General features: G+C 47.1%; 4 protein-coding genes across 10 annotated transcripts; 3 read left to right on the top strand and 1 right to left on the bottom strand.

Annotated features, from left to right (window-relative positions):
• The first annotated feature begins 1,229 nt into the window (after window positions 1–1,229).
• On the top strand, window positions 1,230–3,846 carry LOC147047707 (fetuin-B). Its single transcript, XM_085927606.1, has 7 exons — window positions 1,230–1,525; window positions 1,739–1,849; window positions 1,912–1,999; window positions 2,068–2,234; window positions 2,337–2,444; window positions 2,784–2,870; window positions 3,023–3,846. Exons 1-7 carry the CDS (start codon window positions 1,292–1,294, stop codon window positions 3,539–3,541), a joined length of 1,314 nt encoding a protein of 437 aa, XP_085783732.1. The 5' UTR covers window positions 1,230–1,291; the 3' UTR covers window positions 3,542–3,846.
• Window positions 3,847–4,218: 372 nt separating this feature from the next.
• On the top strand, window positions 4,219–13,071 carry LOC147047706 (G protein-signaling modulator 2-like). Of its 4 annotated transcripts, none has more exons than XM_085927601.1 (15): window positions 4,219–4,381; window positions 7,579–7,800; window positions 7,878–8,013; window positions 8,680–8,819; window positions 9,062–9,185; window positions 9,310–9,425; window positions 9,716–9,871; window positions 10,025–10,133; window positions 10,302–10,452; window positions 10,553–10,635; window positions 10,722–10,892; window positions 11,004–11,166; window positions 11,457–11,642; window positions 11,727–11,842; window positions 12,031–13,069. In XM_085927601.1, exons 2-15 carry the CDS (start codon window positions 7,580–7,582, stop codon window positions 12,181–12,183), a joined length of 2,025 nt encoding a protein of 674 aa, XP_085783727.1. In that variant the 5' UTR covers window positions 4,219–4,381; window position 7,579; the 3' UTR covers window positions 12,184–13,069. The 4 variants fall into 4 exon arrangements, with proteins under 4 accessions (XP_085783727.1, XP_085783725.1, XP_085783729.1 ...); XM_085927603.1 differs by lacking the exon at window positions 4,219–4,381 and adding an exon at window positions 6,588–6,664 and having other exon boundaries at window positions 12,031–13,071; XM_085927599.1 differs by having other exon boundaries at window positions 11,457–11,842; window positions 12,031–13,070.
• Window positions 12,730–16,545, bottom strand: mcoln3b (mucolipin TRP cation channel 3b). Of its 3 annotated transcripts, none has more exons than XR_015067924.1 (14): window positions 16,330–16,545; window positions 15,834–16,069; window positions 15,576–15,743; window positions 15,194–15,347; window positions 15,049–15,124; window positions 14,874–14,970; window positions 14,688–14,787; window positions 14,497–14,609; window positions 14,281–14,430; window positions 14,103–14,204; window positions 13,850–13,972; window positions 13,569–13,775; window positions 13,349–13,489; window positions 12,730–13,081 (listed from the first exon to the last, which is right to left on the bottom strand). XR_015067924.1 is itself a non-coding variant. In XM_085927604.1 (14 exons), exons 2-14 carry the CDS (start codon window positions 16,065–16,067, stop codon window positions 13,042–13,044), a joined length of 1,692 nt encoding a protein of 563 aa, XP_085783730.1. In that variant the 5' UTR covers window positions 16,068–16,069; window positions 16,330–16,545; the 3' UTR covers window positions 12,730–13,041. The 3 variants fall into 3 exon arrangements, 2 of the variants coding, with proteins under 2 accessions (XP_085783730.1, XP_085783731.1); XM_085927604.1 differs by having other exon boundaries at window positions 13,349–13,476; XM_085927605.1 differs by lacking the exon at window positions 16,330–16,545 and having other exon boundaries at window positions 13,349–13,476; window positions 15,830–15,974.
• On the top strand, window positions 16,444–24,677 carry dnai3 (dynein axonemal intermediate chain 3). Of its 2 annotated transcripts, XR_015067923.1 has the most exons (24): window positions 16,444–16,535; window positions 16,753–16,797; window positions 17,022–17,137; window positions 18,163–18,347; window positions 18,588–18,692; window positions 18,783–18,908; window positions 18,980–19,179; window positions 19,310–19,423; window positions 19,483–19,679; window positions 19,748–19,854; window positions 20,442–20,531; window positions 20,599–20,691; window positions 21,409–21,528; window positions 21,733–21,806; window positions 21,881–22,031; window positions 22,193–22,295; window positions 22,374–22,492; window positions 22,555–22,615; window positions 22,713–22,855; window positions 22,946–23,153; window positions 23,262–23,353; window positions 23,527–23,652; window positions 23,798–24,014; window positions 24,086–24,677. XR_015067923.1 is itself a non-coding variant. In XM_085927598.1 (23 exons), the coding sequence occupies exons 3-23, from the start codon at window positions 17,083–17,085 to the stop codon at window positions 23,909–23,911; spliced, it is 2,583 nt and encodes an 860-aa protein (XP_085783724.1). In that variant the 5' UTR covers window positions 16,444–16,535; window positions 16,753–16,797; window positions 17,022–17,082; the 3' UTR covers window positions 23,912–24,674. The 2 variants fall into 2 exon arrangements, 1 of the variants encoding a protein (XP_085783724.1); XM_085927598.1 differs by having other exon boundaries at window positions 23,798–24,674.
• The last annotated feature ends 2,006 nt before the right edge of the window (window positions 24,678–26,683 follow it).

Genomic DNA, 26,683 nt, shown 5'->3' with positions numbered 1-26,683 from the left:
CAAAGGTTGAAAGAATATTCACATCATGAGATATGAATGAAAGAAATCATCGTTAGAAATTCTCATGCTATTAATGGCTTGGGTTGGCACAATTGTGCTCCTTTCATCCGAACATATAGAAGGAGTCATTGTTTGTCTATGTCTGCTAACGTTTGTTGTTGGAGAGTCAGTCCCCTTGGCTCCCACACATTCCCGCAAAAGCAACGCTGGCCTCGGCGATCCTGTCGTTGATGTTTGCCGTTGGTGAGAGGGGCTACTGCCCAGATAGGTGAACTTGTCCACTGCCTCGAGCCAGCTTCTGCCCTTTGAGGCAGGCTGACTACTTGAGTCTTTTTTGCTACTGATTGTGAGAGCCAAGTTGTGGCAGGCAGGCAGGCAGGCAGGCAGGCCAAGAAAAAGTCCCAGTGTCTTTCATGCACCTGCGTGACAGGCTGCAGGCGCCCGCCTGAGCTTGAACAGATCGCCATCCGTCCTGTAGCCATTGTGATAAACATGGCTTGCATAAGCAATGAAAGGATTGTGAGGAGATGACAATCATGTCATCTCTGCAAACAGCAGGAGTCCAAGCATCGCTGTCGTGCCGTCACCGTGAAGCAGAGCCAAGCGTTGTGTGTGTGTGCTCACATCAAAGTGCTGCTGGCATTGTGCTGGTTGAGCAGGGCTCCCTCCTTCTTATCTCTCTCCCCCAACCAACTGACTGTGCTGCAACACTACTGAAAAAGACTGCTGCATGCAAGTGTGTGTGCACCATCCAAATGCGTCCCAGATTATAGGGACGCTTGCTCGTACTTGTGTGGGAAGAACAAGCAACAGGGACCTCTACTGGTAGTACGCACTCACTGCAATTCGGTGACTGAGTTTCCAAATAAAACCGAATGACGTACTTTCTTTCCTCTTCTTCCTTTTTTTTTTAGAAATTGAAAACCAAATGCTATGTTTCTATGGCCAATGTTCAAATAACAGGGTTCATTCACAAATTTAACTCAGCTTTGTCCTTGGCTTGATTTCAACATCCCTTCCTTCCTTCCTTCCTTCCTTCCTTCCTTCCTTCCTTCCTTCCTTCCTTCCTTCCTTCCTTCCTTCCTTCCTTCCTTCCTTCCTTCCTTCGTCCCTCCGTTCCTCCCTCCCTCCGTCCGTCCCTCCCTCCCTACCCTCCGTCCCTCCCTCCCTCGCTCCCTCCCTCCCTATTTTGATTCCAAAAGTCAACACGCCACCCAGCCAGACAAACAAACAGAAAGGACCAAACTTCAGTTTCACCGGACCCAGTGCTCCAGCAGGATCCTCCGGCACCATGTCTAAATCCATCTTTCCATCATTACTGCCGTTAGCTCTGCTTTTTCTTCCGATGCTGTGTGTAAAGGTGGAGGGGTCAGCAGCGGTTCCCAGTGAACTTGCTCCAGTTCCTTGCAACGACAAAGCTGTGGAGAAGCTGTCTCGTCTGGCTCTCACCTACATCAACGAGGATCGCGCTAATGGCTATAAGTTTGCCCTAAATCGCATTTCCAATGTCCACCTCCATGCTCAGGTGAGTGAGTGAGTCGCTGAAAAGAAGAGGGACTTGTGTTTTTTGCAATACTTAACTCTTTGTTTGGTTGTACTAAATATCCATCGGGGAAAGATATCAAATGGATGCTCTGACCAAATAGAAATACCAACATAGTGTAGGTGAAAGGTGCACTGTCCTTCTGGTTAATCATTCATAACATAGAATACATTCTGATTGACTTGTGCTTGTCAGGGCCCAGCAGGTCATGTGTATTACCTTGACCTGGATGTCCTGGAAACCAAGTGTTACATCGGTAGTGCAAAACCGTGGAAACGCTGTGACGTCAGACCCTTCATGGAAACGGTAAGAAGCAGTGGAATTGTTCCAAGAAGCGGTCAAAGATCTTTTTGCCTTTCCCTTTCCAGCAAATCTCCGGTAACTGCAACACCACCATCCTCCACACATCTGAAGGCTACTCCTACCTGTACAGTTACGACTGCACGCTCGTGCCAGGTGAGCTATTATTTCTTCTTCACTCACAACTGATTTGAATGAAGTACCTCGTGCACGTTTCCATTCAGACCCCGCGGAAAAGCTGCAACAGACATGTCCGACCTGCCCCATCCTACTTCCCGTTGACAGCCAACAAGCCGTGCTGGCTGTTCAGGTGGCGCTGGCCTCCTATAAGAGTCAGTCCACTCTGGCCGCCGGCCTCGGAGTCAAGCGGATCACCAGAGCTGCCGAACAAGTGCGTGGCAGAGAAACACGCAGCAAATGTTGACCTCTGTGGCGGACGCAAAACGACTTGCACGCCGTCAGTCCTGCACATTTTTTCCTCTCTGTGTTTCAGACAATGCCAGTGAAAGTGCGATTTGTGGAATTTACAGTCCACGAATGTCCGGAGGGAGTGACAGAAAAAGGCAACTGCCAGCGGTCGACTCCTGCCTCAGACACTGAGGTTTGTAACCAGTCCACAAATATTTGAAAAATCTATTTGTGCAACTCCACGTCCTTCCGGTGCCCTAGACGACAGGAAAGTAAACAAGCTGGGCCGCCATACTCAGAGACGTGAACACTGTTTTGCAAGTACTCGGGGACTGGCCACACGTGGCCACTTTTGGGCACTATTCACCTCTACATCTGGAAAAAGATTTGGATGGGTGGGAATCTGTGTACTTTCTGTCAATCCATTTTCAACACCCCTCGTGCTGTTCAGGGTCAAGGCGGGCGGGTGCTGGATCCCTTTTAAGTGGTGTCTATGAACGGACTAGCGCTCGTGTTCTGCTTTGCCCCTTAGACTGCAGGCTTTTGTACAGCATCGGTACATGGAGACATGCATGCTCATCCAGACATTCAAGTGTCCTGCCAGATGTTCAAAACACAGGTACGGACACATATGCCACTTTTCCTCCTTGTTTTCTACATGACACTCGAAGGAAGTCACACCTTCCTGCGAAATTCTAGTTCTAGTCATTGATGACAAATTTGGAGTGTGAATTGGACGTGAATCTGTGAGCTGGTTTGTCCCTTCCTCAGAAGGTGGACGTCCTCGGCCCGCTACAGCCACAAGGTCACGACCTCCCGTTACAGCCCGACATCCCAACGCTACCTCCGTCCCATCAGCCAGGAAAAGAACAGCAGCCTGCTCGTTGGGACCCCACATTGCTCCCTGATCGTCAAGCGACACCATTTGAGCCCACGCGGCTCCCTGATCCTCCCGCATTGCTCCCTGACCCTCAACCTACACCATTTGAGCCCACACACATTCTCCCCAGTCCTTCAACGAATCATCCTCCAATCACCTTCAGCTCATCTTCCAGCGAATCTGACGAAGATCTCTCATCCTCTGAGGAGCTGGGCGGCATTGTGGCTTTACGGCCACCATTGGACTTTCACTATAAGAGGCAGGAGCGCAAGAGACGGCAGGAGCGCAAGAGACGGCAGGCCTTGACGGAAGGTTCACCGTCCCACAAACCAACATTCCTGTCCGACTTCCCGAGCGGTCCGTCGCCTTTCCGTTCTTGCCCTGGTCCTGCACGATACACTACCGTTTAGAAGGCCGTTTGTCTGTGCGCTGTGTATTTGGTCAAGGATGGCTGACAGAGTAAATACTCCGCTCCGCTCTGTGACGTGCGTGACTTGTCTGCGCAAACAGCTCGTACCAATAAGAGGGAGCGACCGTATTTCCATGGACAAATAAACAGCTCTCATGTACCCAAACTAAATTCAAATGTAGGGAGATTTCGCTGGTTGGAATTTGAAGTACGTGAGCAATTAAAGTTTGAATTGTGACTTTTGGCACCAGTGCGTTGGAAAAGAAAAATGCATCAAGTATGAACACGAATAAGATATGGAATATATATCATATTTCCCTTTGAATCCTTACAGATTTCCACAAATTCCCAAGGAAATTTTCCAGATGTGAAAATTCCCGGAATGTTGCGTGAGTACTGTATGACTATATACTCTGAAACTCGGACTCTTCTGACATTCCATGTAGCATGCACTTACTGTGCGGCAGGGGGCGGCAGAGATCTGTCTCTTTTATTACAGGCGACAATTGTGGAGTTAGGGTGTTTCTTTTCTTCATTCTACAAATCTGGCACACGTTATGGCGTCATCAACACGACTTTTATTTCCATGTGACCTTGTTTTTCTTGAACGAAACCCACGTGTCAAGATTCGACATTTCCGATGGTCCATGAAAGCAGCGAGCGAGTTTCCGAATGAGAAGCAGATTTGGGGAGGGAGGGGGAGAGAGAGAGAGAGGGAGGAGTGTCCTTCCAAACTTCTGCTTCCCGAGGAGTCTCGTCAAACTTCTTCCAGATAGACAGACGCTCGCTGCTGCTGTAAACACCTGGGAAAATACGACGCTTGAGGACTACAACAAAATAGGTAGGTCAACGCTGCGAATATGGTGCATGAGGCACATTTACTAACGGGTGTTGACTTACATTGAAACACTTTCAAAAGTTTTCCTCTCGGTTCCATGCCCCCGTGAGACGCGCTTAGATTTATTCCAAGTGTTACTTCTTTTTTTTTGTGTGTGAATCATTTCAATGTGAACTCTGAATGACAGTTAAACGGGAAACGTAATGACGTATTCATACGAGCGTGACTCAATATCCGACGTCATTGTTCAGCTCCTCATCACTAAGTCATCAACTCCGGCTGAGTCATTTTTCTGTTTTACATGTGTGAAAAACAAAACAAAAAGAGTCATCGTGTGTCTGCCCAGAGAGATTCGAGTAAATGATACGGTGTTGGCACTCCAGCGTCATGAAAACGTTCCTTAAAGTGAGCAATTCCAAAGCTGCCCGTGATTTGGGTTTTCCTTCCCCCCCCCCCCCCCCCCCCCGTAACGTACAAGCTGCAGTATGAAGAGCAAAACGATTGACAGCTATTGTTTTCTCAAACAAAAGATTTGGCTTGAACACTGACCCTTCAAAGAACTCCCCAATTATTCCAGTCAACAATGGGGAGTCAAACAACAAATAGAAGGCTCGAGATTTTGGCTGCAAGTAGTTCAGTCATTGGCTGACATCATTGCAGAACAATTTGCCAAGCCAGCACAATCATTTGCAAATGGATGGTTTTTTTCTAGCAATCCATACTATTGTTAAACAACATTGTTGTCTTGCTTCTTCAGATGAACCCACTAAATCAGAGATGCCTGAAGCTTTTCCTTCCAGGCGGATAGTGCTGGATTACTTTTCTTTGGATATGCACGGCAAGCACCATGTTGAGACTGGGATAACGTTGACCCTTTCACGCACCCACCCCCTATTGCGCCACGGAGGCCTATGGATGGAAACAAAAATGTCCCTAGTACATCCATCTGAAAGAATTGTCAAGTTGATTTGTATAGCAGTCTCAAAGGGCTTCACATAGACAAACAATTGACAATTATTGTGCGCGTATGCATCCTATTCCATGCGTGTGGTATTGTGATCAAGTATGTTTGACATCATCTGAAAGCCTTTTTTTTTTTTTTTTTTATTGTTAACAAGCTGAGTCAAGCCACAGACAGAACCCACGGCACGGCCAAGTTGCCTGCACGGCCTTTGAGGAATTCCATTCTGTGCTCGCAGTCCTCGACGAAACAGTAGAGCGAGCATCGATGCGTGCGTGTGCTGTTGTCATTGGCCAAATGGCTTTCTTGCTTGAAACAATACGTATAGCGTGAATACGTTGTGCTTCAGCATCAAAGAAACAAATGGATGATTCTGTCTATTTTCCAGGGCTTGCTTTCGCCTGTTTTAATCCCCAAATGCATTTCAGACTTTGAATCTTGTCTTTGAGTTTTCCTGGAGCCGTAATGTCACACTTTCTTTCCAAAAGCAATAAGTAGTTAGTGTCGTGCATGTGACACCCATCTAAAATGTGGAGGCATGGAAAGTGCAGCTCCAGATTGTGCCCACGTCGGCCCGCTTTTTCTGCATCGGTTGCTTAAATGAGCACCGATAACAAGAGATGAGATGTGGTGGCCATTTCTTTTTGATCTCATCCAGGTCTGTGGAAGCACCCCTAGGACATCTGCTGTTAAATGATGATTTCATGGCGTGTTGAGCAAATAGCCTTGAGGTTGAGTGGAGCCACTTCAAGTGGCTATAATTACCACAGAGATCTGACTTAATTGGAAGTGACACAAAGCAATGGTTAGGCTTAGATATGCTGCATCGTGCTAATGAGCGCAACAATCTATTCAGTGGCCGCCCGCCCGCCCGGCCGCCCGCCCGGGCGGGTGGCCGGGCAGCCAGGCTTTCTGGTATTTATCATTTGTGCTTAGCAACAACGCCCAAGTGTGAATTTGCAGCACAGCAAGGACCGGCCGGCCGGTCGGCAGGGTGAAAGCCAACGCGAGCCCTGCCCTGAGCCGATTAGTAAGTCCTTTTGTTTTGCTGTTAGCCCCGGTTAGCCCAGGTTAGTGCAGGTTAGCGCACCTCCATTTAGGATGGCTGGCGCTGGTCGCTGATTGAGGAAAGCTGCCTTTTTGTTCTTTATGACACTGTGGCATTGGGACTGACTGCGTTATGTGGAGACACATGAAGGAATTGAAGGCAAAGGCTGTTGTTTTGAAAGAGCTCCGTTTGCTTCATAGACAGCCAAGCTTGAAATGTCCTTCATGTCAGACTGCCTTAAGTGCTTTCCATTGGGAAGAAGCAGCAGCAGCAACAGGTACGTATGTCCTCACTCAACTGAGTTATGAACTCTGCATCAACCTTTGTTGACCTGAATGGAGCTTCTACGTTGACATAGATGAAGATTTGAAAAGGGCTTGTCTGCTGCCATTCTTCAATTGGTGACATTTTCCCATCACCTGGCTGGCTGGTTGGTTGTGTTTTGGGATATTGTGGTCAAATTGACCATCCATCTACATTTGGACAATCACGCCTAAGGACAATTTATGTAGCATGCACGTTTGCTTGGTTTTTGGATGGATGGATGGATGGATGGATGGATGGATGGATGGATGGATGGATGGATGGATGGATGGATGGATATGTCGATGTCTGCATGTTAATGAATGCAAATTGGGGGTGCCAAGTTGAACTGGAAAATTGCTTTTGAATGAAAGGATGCGAGTCAAATGAATCATACATTGGTTTGATGATTTGGTGTTTCTCGGAATTGAATGACACTGAAAAGTTCCGCCTTTGGGGAGCTTTTTTTTTAGTTGTTTTACCTGCGATACACTTTGTCTTTAAGAAATCTCTCCATGTCACATTTACAGTACGGACAAGTTCCAATGCATTTGTACTTTCATCCCCCAAAAGCTTGGCTTGTTCTTTCCCCATGATTCATTCCTGTTTGGCTGATGAAACCAGTCCATTTGTGGGATCAATAGTGTTGTTCTCCAAGGGACTTAATGTTTACTACAGTATTGGGGGATTTTTTTGTTTGTTCCCGCCGATGAACATTTGGGAAATGGTTGACAAACTTGTATGTTCAAACACCTCAACCTTAAAGGGTCGTTTTCTGCTTTATTTTCTTTCTATTTTACATCCTTCTATATACTAATTGACTGTATGAATCAAAGATGTCCAAGGAGATTGGCCTTTCAATCTTTTCACAACCATCTTTTTGCGCAGGATGGAGCCCTCGTGTCTGGAGCTGGCCTTGGAAGGCGAAAGGCTCTGTAAGGCGGCCAATTATCGTGCCGGCGTGTCCTTCTTTGAGTCTGCCATCCAGGTTGGAACGGAGGACCTCCAAATCCTCAGCGCCATCTACAGCCAGCTGGGCAACGCTTACTTTCACTTGCAGGAGTATAACAAAGCCTTGGAGTACCATCGGCACGATCTCACGCTTACCAGGTAGGACGGCGTTGAGCCATCATCTTTCAAGCAAAAAGCCAATTCTAAGCACGGCAGTTGCCTTGTTGATCTTTTAGGACGATCGGCGATGAAGTCGGCGAGGCCAAAGCCAGCGGCAACCTCGGGAACACATTAAAGCTTCTAGGGCGCTATAATGAAGCCGTGGTTTGCTGCCAAAGACATTTAGACATCGCCAGAGCCATGTGTGACAAGGTGGGTCACCATTGGAGTCTACTCCCAATTCCTGTTTATGGCTGAGCCTGCAGATGTGATTCAAATGTCGAGCGTTATATCTGCATCTCTTCAGTCAGACAGGTGCAAACACAAGAAACAGAAACAACTTTCATTTGTGGCTCGCTTGCGCCTCCAGTGTTGTACATCTCATCCAGCTTCTCCCGAGACTTGCCCTATCTGTGTTTGAGCCCAAAGCGCACATCTGACCATAATCCCCGTATCCACCCTTGATCCGTCCCAGATGCGTCCGCGCGCGCCTCCGTGCACTTGTGGACACACTGGCCTTGGTTTTGGTGCTTGCTTGCATTTCATATGGTTGTACTTAAGCCACCCTTCTAGGCATCAAATCACATTTCATCATGAAGGCGTGACTCGAGATGTGCACGATGTATTTGTTTTCTTACGGGGTTGTAAAAATGAATCAGATGATGACTGTTTTCAGTGATGCCCCAGCCAGCCAGCCAGCCAGCCAGCCAGCCAGCCAGCCAGCAGCCACTTTGGTTCTCGACTATATTGAGAGCTCAAATTGTGCTGTGCTGTGCTGTGCTGTGCTGTGCTGTGCTGTGCTGTGCTGTGCTGTGCTGTGCTGTGCTGTGCTGTGCTGTGCTGAGTGTATTTTTATAACAACAGTGCCTCGCGCTGTAGGTCGGGCAGGCCCGAGCGCTGTATAATTTTGGGAACGTCTACCACGCCAAGGGTAAAAGCATCTGCTGGTCGGGGACCGAGCCAGGAGAGTTTCCAGAGGAAGCCAGGATGGCCCTGAGGAAAGCTTCACAGTACTATGAGTGAGTCTTTCTCAACTTGATTCCCCCCATATTCCGTGACTCAGAGCACCGAGCAGCGCATGGTGTCAAAGTGCCAAGTACAAATGGTGTGACCTTTTTCATCACGGTATCGATGTTTTTGCATGTGAATCCATCCGATTATGATCCCACTAAATTGGGTCGTTCCTATCCCCAAGCTAAAAAAGAAGCCACTGTGTGCATAAAAAGAGGAGCAATAGCCATATTGTTGGCTGTAATTTCAGGGCAAACCTGTGCTTGGTGAAGGAGTTGGGAGATCACGCGGCCCAGGGTCGCACCTACGGGAACCTTGGCAATACCTATTATCTGCTGGGCGACTTTGAAACTGCAGTCGCAGCTCATGAAAAGGTGAACGAAACCAATCGCCAAATGTCGCCTTTGCCCGTTAAGGGACGAGGCGGCTGCCTTAACCGTGAAAAGTCATTTGATTTGCGTAATATTAAGCCTTCAATTTTTGTTTTTGCTTTGCCAGCGCCTTCTTATTGCCAAAGAATTTGGGGACAAGTCCGCTGAAAGGAGGGCGCACTGTAACCTCGGCAATGCTCATATATTCCTTAGCCAATTTGAAGTGGCGGCCGGTCATTATAAGTAAGTCTCATAATGATCAAAGTGTCTTGTGCTGTTTGAGTAGCTTCGGAAATGGAAATGATATTGCTGATGAGTGCATCGAGGAAATAGAGCCATAACAATCACTGACAATAATGTTACAACGTTCTGGAAAACCCCTTTCGCTCTGCTCTCTGTGAAATGAGTCCTTAAAGAGAAAGACCTGACAAAGGAATAAGATGGAGAGGAAAAAAACCAAACAAATGGAATATCCCTCCTCCAGCCAGCCAGCCAGCCAGCCAGCCAAGACATTCTTTCTGCTTTTCCTTAAGGAGGACTCTGCAGCTGGCCAGGCTTTTGAAGGACAAGGCGGTGGAGGCCCAAGCCTGTTACAGTCTGGGCAACACCTACACACTCCTTCAGGACTATGAGAGAGCCATTGATTATCACCTCAAACATTTGCTCATTGCTCAGGACCTCAACGACAGGTACAGGCAATTCCTTTGTCCCCTCATTCCAAGCCAAATGAGCTGAAGCCAAGAACCTTTTTACCTTCGCTGGGACTGAATGTTGTCATTCACATTCTCAGAACAGTCCGTCCGTCCCATTGTCAAGCTGCTTTGCTCTTTGTTCTTCTTCAGGATTGGTGAAGGACGGGCATACTGGAGTTTAGGAAATGCCCACACCGCCCTGGGGAACCACGAGCAAGCTATGCACTTTGCTGAAAAACATCTGGAAATTGCCAAAGAGGTGAGTGAGCGACGACTGTTTACTACTTCCTTCCTCCCGCTCAGTCAACATTGCCATCTAGCGGTCAAAGAAGGAACAGCGCCTGCTCTTTGAGATTGACCCGCTCTTACTGTCTGTCCATCGAGATCATGATAATCCTAAAGATAACGGCTGGATTTATTCCTTTAGACTGGAGACCAAAGTGGTGAGGCGACTGCACGGATGAATTTGTCAGACCTCCGGCTAGTGGTGGGTCTGAAGTCCAACATCTATCCCAACATCTTCAGCAAAACAAACACTCCTCTGTCAGTAAGCCACCAGAGTTACCTCAACATGTCGGGTAAGTACGCATTGATGGGTTACAGTTCCAGCCTACAATTGTGTTTGAAAGACATTCAAAAGTAATTGTACTCAACGTTTGGTTGGAATGTGGGCTTTAGGGAGAAAGTCACCATCAAGGAGGCAAGGCAGTACAGAGGCCCTGGACGCTCCACATCAAACCGGAGATTCAAGCTTGCACTCGGTTTGTGTACCATATTCCTGCGGTTTAGATATCAATAGCAGCACTGAAAGAAGATTCCCAAAGTCATCTTTTCGACCTCTTTCCAGAACTGGGAGGAAGACAGCCTCTCGAAGACTTCAAAAAATAACACCATCAAGGCTTCCACTAAGCTCTTCCTCTTCCAGCGACTAAAAAGCAAGAAGCATAAAAACCACACATTTGCAAAAGAGCAGCATGAAACCACGTCGGAGGGCTCACTGGCCCATTTGGACCCAAAGGTACTTTTGAATGGAGCAGCTTTTGTGACATATGTATGGATATTCCAGGACCGGATGTGTTTCTAAGCCAAAATGACAGACTTTGACTTTTCCCTTTCAATGTTGCTGTAGCCGACATCACACGATACGATCGGGGAGGATGGCTTTTTCGACCTCCTCTCTCGTTTCCAGGGCAACCGAATGGATGACCAAAGGTGCTCTCTTTTAGACGGCTCAAGGCATCAGCCTGCCACTTCCTCTCCCTCATCTAGCCCACCTCTAGCTGAAAGGAAATGTAAGTCTGTTTTCACACCATTCTATCCTCCACTTTGTGCATGTAGCTATCCTTCACGTCAATGACAGCTCGAGTCTGTCGACCTGGCTGGCACATGATGGTGTGAATACAGAAACTTTCCCTTGACCTCTGAAATGTTGCTAGAAGGCAAGTCTAGCTGGATAGCCTGCATGCCTCAGCGCAGCCCAGCCCAGCCCAGCCCAGCTCGCTTGATCAATCATCAAGTTGAAATGAGGGATGACTTGATTTCCTCCGTATTCTCAGTCACTGTCGTTCCATTGTCTTTCTAGCCGTACTGGCTTGCGAAGCGCCATTGCAGGATCCCGCTCATTTCCTGGAGCTGCTGGCCAGCTCCCAGGCCCGTCGTCTGGACGACCAACGAGTGAGCCTGAACCATTTTCCTGGCTTGAGACTCAGCACCTGCGACCGGCCCAGTACACCCTCCACCTCCGGCCAAAAGCAAGACCGTTGGCAAGGTGCGCTGCCCACAGAAGAGACGGACCGTACTATAGTGTGTGAAAGTGGCGCTGGCATTCCTTGGTCCGCTTTTCCTCTGGCAGCCCCCAGTTCCAGCGCCGACCCGGCTCGCACACCCTCCCGATACGGCTGCATCGAGACCACCCTTAACCAGCTGGAGGGGGACGATGTCTTCTTTGACATGCTAGTCAAGTGCCAGGTGCGCAAAAGGCTTACTAGCTGGCTTGAGACCTGCTCATTTGAAAGCAATGATTGGAAAATGCTTTCCACAGCTAAGTTGTACAGCGCAATTGAAACGTTATCTCCTTCTATCTTTTCCAAAGGGAAAGCTGTGGACTTTTTTGACCCGCGGCTGGCCTTAACAATGATGCTGTGTCTTTACTTCAGGGTTCCAGACTGAATGACCAAAGGTGTGCGGCTCCTCCCTCTGCCGCACGAGGCCCAACTGTCCCAGATGAGGATTTCTTTAGTCTCATTTTACGTTCACAATCAAACAGGATGGAGGAACAGCGGGTTGTGCCGCCGTCCAAACCAGACTGATGTATTGGGATAGCTCCTTGTTTTTGTTGTTGTTTTTTTTCTCGTAGGTTTTAAAATGCCGACCGTCTGACCTCCCTAATTTGTTTCCTATTTTTTCCGCTTCATCCCGGGTCGATCAAAACGGACCAGAAAAGATCAAGTGGTGGTTTCCAGTGATCTGGGAAACCTCATATGAAATGTCAGCAATACGTACCAAGAGTTGTCCTCTGGTTAAGCGGCAGACTAGTGCCTCTCAATGACAAAACGAAAGCAAGAAGGGAATTTTGAACTTGACTTTGGATACTGAAAGGCCCGGTTGTGTTTGCCAATGCACATGTTTTGGATTGGTAAAAGATGTGCTATTGAAGTGTTCTTTTTTTGGACATATGGGGGTGAGTGAGGCTGCGTTCTCTGTTGGACCCAAATTTGCCAGGAATTTGTCTTTCTGAACTATTGAAGCATGTACTGCACATTTAGTAAGTGCCATGAGCAATGATTTTCTTCTTTAAGGAAGGACCTTAACATCTTTTGAATTTTCTACTGATAAGGTCACAAAACAAACCAGGAAAAATAAAATCCTTTTATTCGGATCGATCCATAAATGTTTCATTCACAGTGACATGTCATGAACATCTCCGATTTGACAGTGGAATGGAATCTCTTCCTTTCTACGTGACAAGAATGATCTACATTATTATACACACATCTTTGCTCTAAGCATTATCTTATTTTCTTGTGCACTTTCATTCTTACGCAAACTCGACAAATGACTTTCTATTTTGTAAACTGCTGATCTCTCCCATGCATGTTCTGATTTACAAAGAGAAAAAAAGGTGCCAGCCACTTCATTTTCAGGCTTCAATAAGGTGAAAGAACGCGCTATTCTTCTGACGTCAAGCTCTCATGACGCTCTCTGCACCTAAAATGACCCAAAAGCACCGGTATACATTTAGTGACATCTAGTGGTAGGGCCAGGGATTGTTATTGTCATGGCCTTTTTCCATGGCTTTCTTGCAAGTACTGTCAAAAATATGACTGTATCCCATGAAAGACAGCTACATTCTTTTCACCCAATTGTTGCTTATTTGAGATGTGCGTCATGAATTTAACAGGCATGACTTGAACTCTGAGACAAAACAAGTTATGCAAAAAAGGCACGTGATTTTTAGAGGTGTTTTTGACCTACTTATTTATGCAGCAGCGTTGAAAACAATTGTTCTTGTCGAGCCTGTAAACTCCAGAGTTTGGGAGATCTTTACACTCGGCTAGGAATCGCTGGAGTTGGGATGTGGGGATCCCGCTCTGCTGCTGTTGCTGCAAATGGGTGCTTGTGAGAATGGATGGTATTGTTGAAGAACAAAAAGCTCCCATTTGGCCCAGTCACTGGAAATATCCGTACGGATTACCTTGATGGTGTCATAGGTGTCTGTGATGATGGTGATGAACAGACTGAGGATCATGTAGATGAAAAGTGAGACAAAGGTATAGAGGTAGACTCTGCTGAAAATCCAAATCAGAGTGCTCTTCTGTTTCATTCCTTTGAAGGTGGGGAACATGTCATCTCCATTGATGAGGGAAAACAGACACTCGGACACCGTATTCAAGGTCCGGAACTTTGGGGATCAAAAGGAAAGTTAGGGAGCTGAGCTTTCCGTTCGATTTCATCGGCTGGTCCGAGCAGCTTTACCTTCTCGTGATACGGGCCCAGGACGACCCATCCGCAAAAGCAGTAACTTAGGTAGATGATTCCGGCGCAGCAGATGAAGCGGATAACGTTTGGAAATGCTGCCCTCAGAGTTAGGATGAGGATCTGGCAGGAAAGGGGGTACGTAACACTCGTTCAAAGACTTGTGCCATTCACGTATCAGATGTGTGGCTTTAATTGCGTAACTCTGTTGGCAATGAATTGACATCGAGGCTTCAAATGGGAATTTTCCTACATTGTACTTGTGAAAGTAGCCCATGTAGCGGATGACCCCAATCCAAACAAACATGGTGCCTATTCCAAGGAAGATACTGCACACGTCATAGGTCGTCAGGACCTGGGAGGGAAGAAAAAAAAAAGAATCGAAATCAAAGCGTGGATGGATGATGTCCCAATTTTGATACGTCCATCACCTTGGTCTGAATATCCATCTTGAGAATGGAGCCGATGATGGTTAACAAGTCGCTGGCGATGATCAGGATGTACCAGCCATTGATAAACTCCAGCCTGTCGCACCAGGGCACGTCTTGACCACTCTGGCTCTCGCAGAACTTTTTGTACTCCTAGAGCAAGCGGCCAAAAGAAAGTCAAGCGGGCGTGGCATCAACTTGTGCATCTGCCAGACTTACAAACTGCAATCGTATCCCAGTCGACACCGAGCGGAGGCAGAGCGAGAAGGAAATGGTGCATGTTAGGATAATCAGGCAGTCAAACACCAGGGTCAGGTAAATGCTTCTCGCGGCTGACGGAAAGAGATAAACAATATTAGAATTGTAATCCGCAAAGTAAGCAGCCGTGAACTTGGCCTCGACAAACATACAAGCTCCGGTTACTCTCCAGTCTCTGCATTCATTGATCTCCACATGGGTTTCCAGGTCCACCTTTATCCTGCCACTGTGCGCTCCGTTGTCCAAAGTGATCTGTCAAGCACAAAAGGCAATAGCGCCAAAGAAGCTCATATTTCAGTGTGGAAATAGCAGAAGGTCCCATGCGAAGCGTAGCCCACAAGGATGTTGAAGTCGTAGCAGTCTGGCAGCTCTCTGTGTCTGACTGTCTGTAAATTGATGGCTTTGAGAACAAACCAGATCTTGATGGCGAGCATTCTGGGAAAGAAAGAAAGAGGTAGGGAGGGATTTTTCTCAGTCGGACCACTGCGCTGCGGCGGTGCTCACGAAGGTCACCTTTTGAAGTGCAACTCCAAATGTGGCAGCACGGCTTGTGACGACGACTCATTCGTCGGGTGGACGTCAATACAATCTGCGACACAAACCGGCCTCACTTTCACAGTGCTTTGTGGGATCGTTTGGACGGCTAGACGGATCGTACCGGTTTCCACATGAGCGTCAATTTCAAAAGTCTCATTGCCCGGGTAGACAGTGCCGTTCCGATAAAACTCCTGACACAGCGTCAAGGGTGTGTAGACCATGCCGCTTTTCTCATATTCGTGGTTTCCTACGGTGGTGTTGTGCAGATTTCCGTACTGGAAAATCACATTTCAAGTTGTGCTACAATTGCAAATAAGTTGACTACGGCACTAAAGAATGTCCAAAGTTCACAAGCATATTGTAACTTTTACCACATAAGCATGCAGCAAGCAGCATGGGGCTCTGTGAATGATTGACATTCAAACCAAAATCAGGAAGTCAAAATACATCCATAAGCACACATTCGCCACGTCGAAAGGAGATTTTAGCGTTGGCTTGCTTACCTGTCGAATAACGTAGCTTATGTGATCATAAACATCTTCTTGTCTGTAAATGGCATATGTTGCAATCCCCCCATCAACATAATCTTTTAGGAAGAGATGCTGAAAGGTCATCAGGTTTTCTTCCTTAAAGGTTACAACCATCTGGTTGCTCAGCCCAAAGGACACCAACTATGAGAAAAAGTCCAGAAAAACGCTCATCAGGATGTGGGTGGATGGAAGGAACCAAATGAGCCCGAGCCATCCATTCCAAGTACCTGCCTGGATCGTGATGATGGCAATTTTGATGATCTGCAAAACGAGTTTCCACGGTTTCCGTCCACGGGCACGGTACTTTTCGCAAGGGTTCATGAAGTAAAATTTGATTTTCCTCCGGAGACGCTCCACGTGATCCGTTTCCATTGAAATGTGTTGATGATCGGCCCAGGCAGCGTGGGGGGAATCCCTCCCATTCTCGTGGACGTCGTACAAGTCACCGACAACGGACTCGGGCATAGCTGGATGGATGGACGGATGGATGAGCTATTCATGTTTCACGACCAATACACTTTCAAACGCTTCTGGCAATCCAAAATGATTTGTTTCCTCCCTCATGAGCAAATGATCACAATTTTCAGTTTCAAAATTAGATGGAATGAAGCAGCTTTTCAGCTCTTCCAGCCGTTGATTTGTTTTCCAATGGTTAGAAAGTAAATGCATACATTTTGCAATCGTCCCGTTTCGCACAATCTGCATTTCTAAAATGTTAACCACTGACCTGTCGACGTTCAATTTGACTTCAGGAAATCTGCGTGGCAGCGTCCGGGAAGACCTGCGAATGTTTCAGGTGACGCTCAAAGACATCTTCAGCGTCATTTGATGAAAAGTCGACGGACGGCGTCCGTCAATTTGGTACCGCCCACTCGTTGTTAATGGCAACCAAACAACGCAGGCTTGTTGGCTGGCTGGCTGGCTGGCCAAGAGGTAAGGGCTCTCTCTGAAATGGAGAGAAATGGACTTTTGTTTGACGTCAGCGTTATGCTCGCCACTAAATGCAGCATGCTGAGCACCCTTGAGCAGACAAATGATCCGCAGTGATCAGGTTGCTTCAGCAAAAGTTTCAGCGTCTTGTCGGCTTGACATTTAGACTTGTTGATTTGATTTATCAATTTGACTGATTACGGGCACTTTGCAATTGCAGGTGTATGAGTAGAGTTGGTTTTATTCTCACCTAAGAGGAGCAAAGGTAAGCGACTGCACTACATGTGTATAAACACCACCACAAGATGTCGCTAACCGCTTGCAAAATGACACGACGTTCCCGTAATGTTTGGATGATGATGATGATGATGATGATGATGATGATGATGATGATGGGGATGAGATCATTTCGTTTGAAAGAAATCTTATACCGTGTCTTGACTGGGATTTTTCAGTTGGTTGCTTTGTTTGTTTGTTTGTTCGACCAAGTGAGTTGGAAGTGGTTTGCCTCCTCCATCGGTGGGACGATCTATCTATCACATGAGCAAGCATGACCTCAAAGACAAGCACAACCAGCAGTACAGAAGAAGGTCCAGGCACTCCAGGTAGGTCGAATGGAACCAATATACAAGCAGGCCAACATATGACTTGACCTTGGTTCGAGAAAAAAATGTCATCTCTTTATTTTCCAAATGTTGCCCTACTCAGAAACAAACCACATCAAGCTCTTTCGTATTCCTTTTGAAGTCTTTGGAAGAATCCGAAGCATTCCTTTGATGTCATCTGTGGAATTTTGTTGCGAATTTTGATGCCCAACATCATCCGTTCTTACCTTTGTCATCGGCCTAATTTGCAACACGCTTTGGATCAGACTCAAGTAACCAACGACGTATTAAGTGGAGAACATTTGCTTGAAAATAATAGTGATTTACGAATAGGATAAAAATAAAAATAAAAATCGAATTATAATGACAAATACGCGCAAATTCAGTTTGCAGTTGTAGCTGTGGGGTGGACCATACCAAAGTGGTGGAAATTAAAGACAAATGTAAAAACAGATCACACCATCTATGGTCATGTTGCAGGTCTGATTTTGGTCAAATGAGTATATTCGTAGGAGTAGTCATGGCAATAGAGTCCTGAGTAATGAGAATGTTCTACTTCAGCAATATACAAACATGCAATCAAGTTACATTCTTCGGGGTTCTGGGACGTGACACATCACACACTCTTAATCTGTCACTCAAATATTTCCTACAATCGCTAGAGCTGAAAAGTCTGGGATGGTAGGCGTGAATTGGCACGACAATGATTTGGGGTGAGGTTTAAATGAGTTCGGAAGGAAGGAAGGAAGGAAAGCGGACACACCCGGTTGGGAAGTGGATTTACTTAAGCTGCCCGCACGCCAGCCGGCCAGCCAGCCAGCATTCCCTGCATCCTTAAGGGAAGCCTTTGAATTTAGCAACCGCAGGCCGGATGATAGGTGTCATTATGCAGCAGCGTGTTTACTGTCAGATATGTTTGGGGATTTACAACAAGAAGTCTCTCCAACCTAAGAAAACAAGTCAAAAACCTGCTGCTAGTTTGACATAGGCAACATGCACGGTAGCAATTTGAGACTTTCTCCAAGGTCGGCCAGAGGACATCATCCCCATGGTCCTGACGTCTGCTACTCAGCAGCAGTTTGGTTGCGTCGCTGATGAGGATGTCACAGGGGAGAACCCCTACAAGCTCCTGCAGAAAGATGACATCTTGGAGGACATGAGGACAAAAGCTGCAGTGTCGGATTTCAGCCCTGTGAAGCAGATGATCCTGGTGAGGCTTACCTTATTGTCCCACTCAGACAATAGCCTCAAGGCACTGTGATGATGTGCAGAAAAAAAAGACATGTTTTGTTTGATCATGAATTTCCACCATGCACAAACATCAACATGTTTGTGTTTTAAGAGTTAACCTTTTTGTCAGTCAGTCAGTCAGTCAGTCAGTCAGTCAGTCAGCCTGCCAGCCAGTCAGTCAGCCAGGTGTGTGTGTTTTAAAGCATCGGTCCACCAACAGGATTATCCAGAGAGCGAGCTTTTGCTGGTCTATGACCGAGACTTCACCTATGGCCAAATGTTCTATCTGGCTCTGACACCAGAAGCGAAGGAACGAATCCTCAACGTAAGTACTTTGATTGGAGTCTGCATGCATCGTTTCGTGATACGGCGCAGCGCTGTGAGCGGTGAGTCTACGTATGTATCATATTGTCAGCCCCCTCAAGCTGAGCCTGAAGAAGAGATAGAGATTGAAATCAAAACTCCAGAACCAAAGGAATGGATATCACTTGGCAGTGAAAAAGAAATCCAGGAAGAATCTGTCAAAGAGACAAGAGAAAAGGTACTTGGAAATACATTGGAAGCTTTTTCATTCAGCTTTCATTGTCATTGCCTCTGTCTTCTGTCTCCAAGTTCGTGTACAAGTTCTCCAGAGCTCGGAGGGAGTTTGGCTCGCCGCTCTCGCTTTCGGACCGCAACGTTGCAGATGTCAAAGATGGCAACGTGGAGTGTGTGTCCTACCAAGACAGGCGATTCAACATCAAGCTGTTACAGAGGGATTGCGCCGTGCAGGCTATCCCCATCCTCCGGAGCAGCAGCGCCCAGACACTGTGGTACAAAGACGAACAAAAATCAAAATTGCTCGGTCAAACACTTGTTGTCGAAAGCAACGGTGGCAACTGTTTGATGAAGCAAATCGGAGATGTACTCATGGATGAACAATATCTTTTGTGTAACTTCCAGGAAGTTTATGCGAAATAACTGTACACAGTACACGCCAGGGGTATTGAGGAAAGAGGAGCAGGAGAAGAGCCCTCCGCCGAGCTTAAGTGATTTTTGTCATGCGGTGACAAACAGGTAAAACGCTCATTTGCACGCCATGAAAAGAGTCATCGAAGCTTCGCTCCTTTCTGTAGGGTTCTGCACGCCCTGCAACAAGAGGAAATTATGAACGTGTTCAAAGATGACTGGATGGCTTTGGGGACGGATACGGATGACATGGACTGGTCTGGGAAGGTGTCCGATGTTTTGATGCTGAACCAGGCCTTTTCCGACCCAAACTACTGTACCGGCAAGGAGATTATCTGCATGCACTGGCATCCCACCATTTCAAGTAGGTGGTCCAGATCATTTGAGCCACCTTCTATTTAGCGTGAGTCCAGCGTTTGGTTTCTTTTCAAGGTGTGATGGCCGTGGCGATGAGAGAAAAGAAGAAACAACAACACTTGATCAAGCCTACTGGGCCGCTGATTGTTTTTTACAGCTTCTCTGACCCCACTCATGCCAAGGTAGGCAGCATGCTCTTTTGCAACTCCTGACGCCCGGCGAAAGCCTCAAATGACATGTAGGAATCGGGGAAGATGAAATGATATATGAGGGGAATCCAATGTGAAAATGATCATTGTTTTTCCGTGAGGAATTTGAGAAGATTTATTGACTCACCGGACGGATCAATAGCTGGTGACGAACATAATCTCTCTGGATGATCATCTCTTGGCTCATGAGATTCTCCAATTATCTAGAGTGCTTGTAAATAAATAGTCTTGGCTGTCAGGCGTCTCGGCCACCCCGTAATGTGTGTCACCTGCTTCCTCTCGTTACCTAGCGTGTGTATTTTAGCCCTGCCCGTGTGTCCATTCCTGTTGTCGTGGTCTGGTTTTCCCTCGGTGGGTTCCGAATTGTAAGCTTGTCCAAGTGGCCGCGAGTCTGCTGCCTTCCAACTAACTCCCTTTCCCTTTCCTGCCATCAGGGATGTATTTGAAGACAGTGCTGAATAGCTGCTTTGTATTGCCACTCTGGACCTCATCCAATGTACACGTGTGCTTCTGCAACAAAAAAACAAAAAAAACTTTCCGAACATGTTTTTGTGTTTCAGCTATTGCTGGAGTGCCCAGACAACATTCTTGCCTTTGAATTCTGCCCCTCTGATCCAAATATTATTGTCGGCGGCTGCGTAAACGGCCAGGTGCTCGCTCGCCTTGCTGCTTTTGGCTTTTCTCTTGGCCGCTCATTTGGCAATGTGTGTGCCGCAGGTGGTGTTGTGGGAAATATCTGCTCACGTTGCGCGTTTGCACCCGGTCCAACACGGTCATCATAAGCATCATTCTGTCAAAACCGACACGCTGGTGAGTAGCCATAGCCGATGTTGATCCAATAATCCGTTATCTGGCTGCTTAGACTATCAAAGGATGCTGAGGCCAATTTCCTCAATATCTCCTCCATCTGACAAACGTCCCATAGCTTTGTTTAAAGACACACACACAGCCACACATTGGCTTTGTGTGCCTTTATTGTCCCTCCCTCCCTCCTCCAGTCAGCCGGCCGGCCAGCCAGCTGTCTCTTCTATTCCTCACCCTGAATTTTGCTGTCCCTCCTCCTCCTCCTCCTCTTCCTCCTCTCCATTCCCTTTCTTCTGGCCCTGTTTGCTCTTCATTTCCCAAAGCCAACAGCATCAGCTGGCAGCCTCCAGCTGTTATGCAAAGCCTGCGGTACACCCTGGCCAAGCACAACAGAAGCTAACAAACAACTCCCATCCCTAGCCTTTCCTTTATTTGTGATGTCAACAAGGCTTTCTTCCTATCTTGAGGCTTGTGGGCGCAAAGCCACACACACACACACACACACACACACACACACACACACACACACACACACACACACACACACACACACACACAGACCTGTGCTTTGTTTGTCACCCCAATGAAGAAATCCAATTCTTCAAGCCTCATGCATTTCCCTTTCCCCACCAAAACGTGTGAGCGAGTCGGGATTGACGAAGTGTAACAACACTCTTGCGTTGACCCATCCTAAAGTGCCTTCACTCTTCTGTCCGTTGACAGGGTTTTGAGGACAAGAAAGACAATAAACCTCCACTTGTGCGTTACAGCGCAATGTCTGGGGTGGAGAACAGCCACAAAGCACCAATTACAGATGTCCACTGGCTGCCTCAGTCATTTGAGGTATGGCTCATTTATGCTCAAGGGAATGGAAAGCTTCAAGTCGTGGCCCAAGTCACTCTTGAGATGCCAAGTTGTTTTGCTTCGGTTTTCAAACGCGCGTTCTTCTCCGTGAAAACACACAAGTCACGTCTCGGCGATTGTCGCTCGCTGCCCGCCGCGACCCTTTCCACGAATTTGTCTCTGCTCTCCTTGAGCTGCCATTAGGTATCCGCTCAGGGCCTTCCGGTGGAGAACAAATCCAATCTTTCTGTTCAACTTATCACCTGCTCCCCCGACAGGTACGTCAAGCCAACCACAGACATAATGGAAGATACTAGGAGACGATATTAAGAATTCCCTCTTCTTTCCAAAGCACTTTAATGTTCTGGGATATCCGAATGCCAAGACAAGTGCGCCAGACCGTACCGGAAAAGAAACAGACTGATTCCGAGTCTCAGATGGCCAATTACAGTGATAACAACCCCTTCAAACACTTGGAGCGGATGTGGAAACCTTTCATTACGGTAAAGTAGGATGCCATCATTTCTATTGCTTTTCTCAATAGCTAGCGCTGCACATTAGTAGTAGTAGTAGTAGTAGTAGTAGTATTTTTTTATTGGGTTCGTACCTATTGGGGAAATGAGGACGTGCACACACAAAGTTCACATGTTTTTTGATGTCGTAGGTTCCCTTGGTAAACATGGAGAGGAACGGTGACTATGTCCCAATCAAATTCAACCTTTACCCCTTCACCAATAGGCCTAATACTACCAACGCCTTAGTCGCAGGTGAGAAGAAAGCAAGCTTTGGAGTTTGCGTTGTTGAGGCTGCACCATCCATTTTGAAAAGTACTTTTTGAACCCAAGAAAGCGGTGGCGACGGCTCGGCGCTCGGAACCTCAGACTACAGTCAGCTCCAGGTACCCTCAGCCAAAGGACTAACACCTCTGGAAGATATCAATACCAAGATTTATATTGGAACCCAGGTAAAAAGCCATCGTCACAAGATCAAGTGCACTCCTGTTTAGTTGCCTTTGCTTTTTGACAGGACGGGGAGATTGTTTACACCGACTGGAAAATGGAACGAAACGATCTGGATCAGCTCCTGAGTAAGTGACGTCGTACGAGAGCCGCGCCGATCGGACCGGTCGGTCTCCTCTCGGTCAGATAAGCAGCGAGCGGCCGCTCGCTCTCTTGTGTCCAAAGGTCCCAAGCCGCTTCATTTATTCAAAATCCACCCTTGCTTGGTCAATACCATCGAGCGCTCGCCCTTTTTCAAAGACATTGTGTTGACTGGAACGTCGCTTTTTGGAAGCTGCAATATTGCCATTTGGAAAGAAGGAGTGTTGGTAAAAAAAGGCTCTTTCTTACTCGGACTTAGCAAAGGCCAGTAGTTTGCCGCTTTCTAAGTTTTGACCGACCGACCGACCGACTTCCAGGACGGCCCCCTTTTCCTGTTCCCGAGCTCGGACGGGCTGTGTACGTCGGCGTGCTGGTCTTTGACCCGCCCAGCCATTTTCTTCCTTGGAAAAGGGGACGGGAAAATCGAGGTGTGGAACATACTTGAAAAGACGGGAGAAGCTGTGCACGTGCAAGAACACATGACCAGTGGCAAGATCACCTCCATCAAACCTTGGACCATCTCCTGTGAGTATTTCTGAGTTGAGAGCCAGCCGCAATGTAGAAATAAATGAATGCCAAAGGGGGATTGACTTGTGCCATAAAAGTGTTTCTTGATGTTGATTTCCATGGCAGCCAAGCAGCACTTCCTGACTTTGGCTGACGATCTTGGAATAGTGCGTGTCTTTCAAATCCCGCCGGTGTTCCACATGGCTTACAGAAATGAGGTAATGCAAAGGGAACCTGCCTTTTTTACGCATTCTTTTGGGCAACAATCCAAAAAGCGTGCATTGATGTACAGTATTCATTTGGAGCGGATGCCTCGTGGAGCAAATCCCTGTCGATGAAGACTTGAGTGGATCCATGATGAAAAGGCCATTTTTCTCTTGCGTGTGTATAGAGAGGCAATGTGGGCAAATGCATTCATCAGCAGCAAGAGAGACTTAATGACCTTATCAAGAGGAGAGAAGTGTGGGAAAGCCAAAAGCCGCCGCCGCCACCGCCACCAGAGGAACAGAAGAAAGGGGTGAGCTTGACAGGACAGTGTAGAATCAGATAGTCATCACATTTTGGGAGTTGGAGACTTAAGATGACTTCCTTTTAATGGGGATAATTCTTTACTATCAAACAAAAAGTCAGGTTTTCTAAATCCTAATTGTTATTCTCCGAAGGAGCCTGAGAAAGCTGGGACCCCCACCACAGAAGAGCAGGATGTTATGAAGGAGTACAACGATTTCCTAGTGCTTGAGGAAAACGTCCTTAAAAGCATGGGACTGACGCCATAACAACACACTTCTTTTGACCCTAACGTACGAAACATTTTCATTTCATTCTGAAATGCTCATTGATGTATTCCTTCCAAAAAAATGGCCTGGTATCAGCTTGTGGGTAGGTATCAAGTCAATTTCCACCCCAAGCAAGGATTGTGAGCTCTTATTTCTGGCCATCCATTTCTTCAGAGCCTCTCAAGGATGGATGCATCTTGAAAATTGTACATGGGAAGGAAGGAAGTCATTTGGAGCCTGCTTTCATTTCATTTCACGATATGTATCTGTTGTTGAGAGACTTGTCATTATCTCGGGCTCATTTCACATTCTGTTTTTCATTTGAGAGAACTCCATCTTCGACCTGAAGTCATGATTTGACCTTATCCAGGTGAGTAGTTTCCCGTAAGCCATTCTACACGACTATAATGATAAACGAGCAGAAGATTGATGATATTTGAATCATTGTTGACTTGTAGCTTTGGATAATGTTGTCATATTTTGCCGAGGTCTTTCAAGTATGTACAGAGTGATGCACCTTGGCACAAAAATGCGGATCGCTTGAATGCACTCAAATATGCTATGGTCAATATCACACGTGTACTTCAATACCAATCGAAACAAGGACTTTAAAAAAAACAAAATCAAAGGCTCTTTTTATGAATATGTCGCGGCCTTTTGTGCCACATTTTCCCCTTGAAGTGTACTGCCCTTCGGACTCAATTAGGGAATAAAATGTGGACGCCTCGGCGTGCCAAGTCCACCTCAGGTCAAGAGCGGCACAGCAAACCTATAGTGACTGCCTGACAGCTGCTATCTGGGCAGGGGGGACTGCTTGGGGACTGGAGAAAGGGAGGCTTGGAGTTGAAGGGGGGGCCGGGCCTGGCTGGGGCCTGGCACTGCATTATATCGGGCGCTTGCAACACTGCTTTTAGAGAGGACGATGTAGAATCATTGAATGCTGGAACGCAGGAAAGCACTGAGCAAGGTGGGGGAGGGAGAGAAGGTTAGGGTTAACAAACCCAAACCCTACTTTGAAACCCTAACCCTAGTTGTAAACCCTACTTTGAAACCCTAACCTTAGTTTGAAACCCTGACACTAGTTTCAACCCTTAGATGCATACGTGAGGTTGTTTTTTTTTAAATATCATTAAAAATATGGGTTATTTTTGACCCACTTACGTATGTGTAGGTACAGTCACTTAAAAGTCAAATAAAGCCGAGGATGACGGACGCTGAAGAATGGGCCCATTTGACCAAAGCGTCCGCAAGGCCCCCTGAGGCACCGACCGACCGGCAAGGCAAGGGGGGGCTCTTCACTTGTTTGTCCCCTCCTCAACCTTTAGGGAAGGGACTGTGCTTTGCGGGCCTCATCTCCCTCTCCTTCAAGAAGCCTCTCACTTTCTTCCCAGCTTGCTCAGGAATGTGCCTTGTGCAAATCAACACCGCTTGCAGCAGGCACACGCACACGCACTGGAGAACAAAGTTGTTCATATGGCGTTCTAGGCTTTTTGCCGGATGGATCAGAATTTGGAAGGAGGGGCGGAGGGCGCCGGTGAAGAAGCCACCTGCGAACGTATCAAACACGAGAGGCCCAAGTCGCCCGACGCGGCTTCTTTTTAGGCTCACGTTTCCCATTTTTCCCATCCTCATCTCTTGGGATGGAGGGAGGGATTAGCCTTTCATTAAAAATGAAACGGTTGTGAGTGACAGGCCAATGGAGCGAAGAGGTGGGAGCGAAGAGCAAGGATCTGAGCTGCCGCTCCTCTCTTCTCTCTCTCTCTCTCTCTCTCTCTCTCTCTCTCTCTCTCTCTCTCTCTCTCTCTCTCTCTCTCTCTCTCTCTCTCTCTCTCTCTCCTTCACTTTCACCTCCTTGCCCTGTGCTCATCTTCTCCCCTCTCCTCACGGTGGCCAATCTGTCCACAGCGTGTCAAGAGATGTGTGCCGAAGCCCTCTGAAGCCTCGCCAAGTACAGCAAAGTGGAGGCTGGGAAACAAAAGAGCCTCAAAAGACACTTTTTTTTTTTTTTCATCTAGGAAATGTGGTTAATAGCTTGCCTCTTGAAGGACACTGCATGCATGCATGCATGGAATTTGCGCAGGGTGACTGAATAGAGGAGAGCCTTCTGGCAATTCAGGGAACACAGCTCTCCCCGTTTAAATGAGATGAATGAGTAATCCGCTTTGGAGAAAATCATCTGACCTGAGCGAGCAAACCTCTTCCTTTATTCACGTATATTGGCCAAAACAATGTTATTGGGTGATTTGTTAATATGTCACCCGTGTTTTGGAATCACCCAAGGCGATAGAAAAGAGTGTAATGTGACTCTTTAGTGGAGACCAGGTCCATAAATACTGGCGCACGGACGGACCTACCTCAATTTTAAGTCAAACTAAAAAATGTCAACATTTGAGACGTGAAGCACCAAACCGGCCAAAAGTTGCTCTCTCTCTTCATGAAGCCCTCCCTCTCTCACTGTAAAGTTTCAAACAAAGGCCAGGGTGTTTGCGCGCTTGGCTGCTTGACTTGCAGCCGTGATATCAACTGAAAGGTCAACACAGATTAAGAGAACAGAGAAGAGAGTGAGGAAGAAGATCTGCTTTCACATGCAGGTGGCTTTCAAGGATGTTCACACTCTCTCTCCCATTTTAGATTTCATTCAGTTCACGTTGACTAGCAATCCATAGATACGTATCAAGGTTGAAGGACATATTTTCCCTTTCTGTTCAAATTAGTCTTGTCCATGTTGTGTAGCTTTTAAGCGGTCACATCTTTGGCTCCAGGACTGTAGGA

The sequence above is a fragment of the Syngnathus leptorhynchus genome, chromosome 13, assembly GCF_054491065.1.
Source record: "Syngnathus leptorhynchus isolate UIUO chromosome 13, UIUO_Slep, whole genome shotgun sequence".
NCBI classification, from domain to species: domain Eukaryota; kingdom Metazoa; phylum Chordata; class Actinopteri; order Syngnathiformes; family Syngnathidae; genus Syngnathus; species Syngnathus leptorhynchus.
Note: the sequence above shows the minus strand (reverse complement) of the source record. Positions and strands in the feature narration are given on the sequence as shown.